The 5018-nt window shown below is 40.5% G+C and overlaps 1 protein-coding gene across 1 annotated transcript; it reads left to right on the forward strand.

The window, feature by feature from the left end:
- Window positions 1–398: 398 nt before the first annotated feature.
- Window positions 399–1798, forward strand: LOC119782930 (homeobox protein vent1-like). The gene is made up of 3 exons (XM_038284143.1): window positions 399–779; window positions 895–1127; window positions 1391–1798. Exons 1-3 carry the CDS (start codon window positions 518–520, stop codon window positions 1649–1651), a joined length of 756 nt encoding a protein of 251 aa, XP_038140071.1. The 5' UTR covers window positions 399–517; the 3' UTR covers window positions 1652–1798.
- The last annotated feature ends 3220 nt before the right edge of the window (window positions 1799–5018 follow it).

The following is a 5018-nucleotide window of genomic DNA, read 5'->3' on the forward strand; positions in this document are numbered from 1 at the left end:
TTTTTGTAGTGTTCATTGTCTAAAAATGGATCAAAGTGGAACCTCGTGGGAAGTGCGTGAAAATGTGTCATAATTAAACTAATGGCTGCTACTGTCAGGTAGGCTATAGGAAGGTAATTTTAAGTCTTTAGAATACAGTCTTCTTACTTCCCAGTCCTGTTTTCCTACCGATGCACTTTACTGTAGCTATGCAGCTGTGCGGCCCCCCAGCTGTTTGAGGGAGTCCCCCTCCCCTCCCAGTTTCAGTCTGGGACAAATGTAAAGGCTCAGGAAGGCCCTTGCAGACTCGGTGGCGCCAGGTCTTCACACGCTCACAGGATATGTGAAGACTTCAATAACGAGCCATTATCCCCCAATCATCGGGATCGATCGCGCGTTAACAAGGGGCTCTACATATGCAAATGACTGCAAGTGTCCAGGGCGGCTATAAAAGCTTGGCTGCAGGCCGGAGAGCTGCCACAGCACTCTTCCCTGTGACATTTGGTGCGTTTACAGGTCACCGAGCAGCACTGTGAACATGGTGAAATACTTTTCCGTGGACTGGCTGGCACAGAGCCACCACAACAGGGCAGCGAAGGAGGAGCAAAGAGCTGCCCTGACGCACAGACCTCATATTCCCTGCATGGTTCAGCCGAGCGCACCGGTTTTTGGCAAAGGTTATCTGCAGCCAAAACCCAAGTCGTCAAAGGCCGCAAAGCCTGGTGAGCCAGAGGAGGTCAGGGAACATCAGAACTCAAGCGTGGGATCACCATTACATCCAGCAGGCTGCCTTTCTCCAAGTAGGTTTCTGGATTAATAGATGTTTTTCTTTGTTTTGTTATTGTGTTTTTTATTTATTTATTTTTTATTCATACGTGTTCTTGATCAGTAACCGTATATTTTCCCTATTTTTAGATTCAGAAGTGAGCGGGTATTCATCTGGATATGAGAGCGAAGCTGCATCCTCCGAGTGGCCCTCCGTGGATGAAGGGAACGAGGCGGAGAAAGACGCGCCGCAGCGCCGAGTGCGCACAAAGTTCACACCGGAACAGATCAGCAAACTGGAGAAAATATTCAGCAAACACAAATACCTGGATGCAGGGGAAAGGGTGAAGACGGCAAAGAAGCTGAACCTCACAGAAACTCAGGTTATATATGAACACAACTTTGATTCACTGAAAGAAAAAAAAAAAGAATGGAACCGCTTTTGGCATTTACGCAATTATATTTAGTAACTTTAACACACTTGTTTTATGTCCTACACTGCTAACATTAAACAATTGTGTTAAAGTACCTAAATATGATTAAAACGGATGCATTATTTTTGTCAGTGTTCTATGACAGGAGGAAGTCGGGTCCTGTTCGCAACGCAGCGCGCTAAATGAAATCTCCACCTTTGTTCCCTCTGCAGGTTAGGACGTGGTTCCAGAACCGGCGGATGAAGCTGAAACGGGAGGTCCAGGACTACCTCGCTCCTCAAATCCCAGCGGTGACCTTTGCGCCTCTGCATCCTGTTCAGTACCATCCCATGGCAGCGCAGCGAGCTCACTATACCGCACCCGGCCGGAGTGTTTACCCGCTTCCAGTCCCGCATCTGGTTCTGCCGCAACAGATGAATCTCCACCCGGCGCCTCAGCTGGCGATCCAGCACCCCCATTTTTACTTAAAATAAAACCGCCCAACAAACTCTTTATGCCCACTTAGACACTTATAATCCAGAATTGTGCAATCCGATTTGTGAAGTTTTGTTTTGTACATAAGCTGTATAATTACAAAGATATCTATTTATAATTGAATAAAGTTATTCATCGTCATTGAAGGAAACAGTCTTGTCTATTGCTTTGCACATTGTGCTATCACTGCAGCTGCATCTCAGAGATAAAGTTGATCACATAATCTATTGCAGGATTAGCTTCCCATGAATGGATCATCCTTTCTTTCATCTTTAAATGTGGGGGCGGTGGGGTTGATAAAAAATTACTGTGGGTCTGCTGATTTAGCCCCAGCTCAAAATGTTCTCAGTGAGTTAAATCAGAGTGGATACTGGATGTAAATGGGATCCAACATCAATGTTACAATGAAGTCTCAGAGCCTTTGTCAATAGAAAGTGACAATCCTCTGAACCCCCTTCCATAGGGCCTGTTTGTCCCCATTCCTGCACTTCAAAGACCTGCTAACTAGGAGATCAGTCGACAATTAGGCCTAATTAACCCACTCATCGATGAGTTTACATTTCACCACATGAGTCTCCAGACCTGGCTCCAGAGAGTCTAGGAGTTTGTTTCCTCAGAGGATCTAATCCATTGAGATCTATTTGAAGAGTGCAGCATTCAGAAAAAAATAAATATATTATTTAATGAAATTTTCTGATTGAAAACTGGAGCTAAAACTAATCTGATATCACAAATGGTGTTTTAAACTATAAGTCAATGTGTTTTTGTTAGATAATTTCACTGAGATTGTCACAGATTTTATTAAAAATTAGCAGGGCCAGTCCAAGCCTCAATGGGGCCCTAAGTTGATCTGGGGCTCTCTATTTCATCCAATAATATCGGTTACTGTTATCCCCCATCCAATAATCCCATTATTCGTACACCTATTATCAACCCACTGCAGATTTAGCACGACTGTTTTTAGTCTCCTATTTTTATGATTCATTTAGTGTTTCTAAAAGTAATCAAATGAATGATTAGCCAGTTATTTACAATAAAAGTACAATGTGGTTTATATTTTTTGGGTCAAACTGCAGCAGCAATGTGCAAAAATAACTTTTAGTACAAGAAGAACAACGCAGAAACAGATAAAATAGCTTTTAAAAATAAATGAATGACGATAAATTTCTCGAAAAGAGAAACTCTTAAAAGTCCAAGTCAACTACTGTGTAGTCGGTATAATTTTCACTTATTTATATGGTCAGTAAAGTTCTGCAGTGCAAGTCTTTCTACTGTGCTTTTTACTGTGCAGATTTTTTTTTCCCAGAGCATTACAACTTCTTTTTTTTTATGCTTTTTTGTATATACACTCTTTTTATATTTCTGTCATATTTTTATCTTAAATGGCACCTTGCTTTAACTCTTTGTACCCTAGATATGCTATACTGGAATCAGAATTTCCTAGAAGGATTAATCCCAAGGGATGCACAAAGTTGAATCTAAGTCTAAAACTACATTTACATAACTATATACAAAATCTCAGTTTATAACCATAAACTACCTTTACCCAGACATAACCTTCTATGTTACACCATTCTCCCTAAGGACTCCACTCACTCCCTAAAACATTTTTTTTTTCTGTTTGCAAAGTCACTGAGGATATCACTGTAAGGAATCTTACAGCCAACTTTATTGTTAATACGAATCCTTGCCAGCCCACTCCATCATTCTTCTACCATGGACAATCTCAGGTAATTGTTTTTTAATTTGAGTTTGGAAAAGCTCACAGGGAGAGAGTGCAGGCCATCATCAGAGCCACACAAAGATTTAGGTTGAACTCAGATCTCATATTCAGAGAGGGAAGTGAATACATGAGGTCATCTGTTCTTTAGAAAGTCTGGAATGTTTTCTATCTCTTAAAACAATGCAAACCCATTACCATCAGATTGTTCTGCAACAATGACTTTGTCTTGGAGAAGGACAGTGATCCTATACATAACCATATCTATGAAGAATTAGTTTAGAAGAAACCACAATTATTTGTTGGAACGGCTTAGTAAAACAAAGGAGCTAAATTTGACTGAGAATCAGGGACAAGATGTGAAAATTCACAGATGCTACAGTGATTGATTTTGCGAAGATGATTTGGTTAACTTGGAAATGTTTTAATCAATTTGAATAATAATCAGAATTTTACTATTGTATGAGGATAATAATGAATTTAGACTCTCTGTGAAATTAGATTTAGGCATTTTTTTTCCAAATTAGTGCTAAATATATGAACTGAATTGAATCTAATTAGATATCATTCTTTAAATGAGCAAAGCTGGTTAAGCTTTGAGTGATATTACTATATTAACTAAATATCATCAGCATTAAACCAATATGAATAAGAGAAAGGAGACACCCAAATCGATTTAAATCCACTTTCCATCTGTGCTTTTGTACTTTATGTTGGTCTTAATATAAAACCAATATAAAATGATCTGCATACTTTAGTAAAGTGACCAAAATAAAGACGTATTTGAATGTGCAGGAGGCTGGGGGCGATGGGGGTTAAGGTTTCCTGAGGTAAATGTCTCCTTTCAAAAAAGGTAAACAAAGATCTAAGGAAAGCTTCTCACTTTCCATCATTGTTTTTTGACCCCCCCAATCCCACCATAATAAACGACTCTCTAGGTTGCCAATTGGTAGACAGGGCTTCAGCATGGCCCAGGAAGAAACTGAAACAAGTAGCCCAGTCCATTAAGATGATTAATATAAAAACATGTTCTTGGTTCATTTGGTAAAATTAAGTCTTGCAGATTTCTGGACCCTAAAGTTAAATAACCAAAACATTTACCGGATATATAACCTTTATTTCTTTCATGCAGACAGTATTCAATCTGATATACCAGGCAGCTGATACCCAGACTCACTGTCGCCGAGAAGGTGAGAAAAACTCCAGCCCAGCCTCTATTAGGCGAAGTTACAAGCAGCAGCTGATTCCTATCCATATGCAAATAATGAAGTGTGGCCATCAGAGCGCTCACGTACTGATGAAATGCATGATGGTAAACTTTCAAATATATCTGATGCGTTAGAGAAGCCAACACTCCTCCACTTCGGATGATTCCTGATAAACCTTGTCTGTAGGGGCGGGACCAAACAGGCCTGTTGTGTGCGTATTGATTTACAGTAAATTAATTAGCTGTTTTCTTTGTTTCAGACAGCAGAAACAGAACGTGGAAGCGGTGCAAATGGCGGGGCAGCCGCGCAGCAACAAGTAGCCAATGGAATCAGGTAACAAGAGGGATTAGAGAACATCTTCAGGATGCGCAGGCTGCAAGAAGGCTTTTCCCAAACATTTTCTAAGGGTCTTGGCTTTGGTGCAGCTTGCGGACAGCT

This window comes from Cyprinodon tularosa, unplaced genomic scaffold (assembly GCF_016077235.1).
Source record: "Cyprinodon tularosa strain WSP-4 unplaced genomic scaffold, ASM1607723v1 ctg199, whole genome shotgun sequence".
Classification (NCBI taxonomy): Eukaryota; Metazoa; Chordata; class Actinopteri; order Cyprinodontiformes; family Cyprinodontidae; genus Cyprinodon; species Cyprinodon tularosa.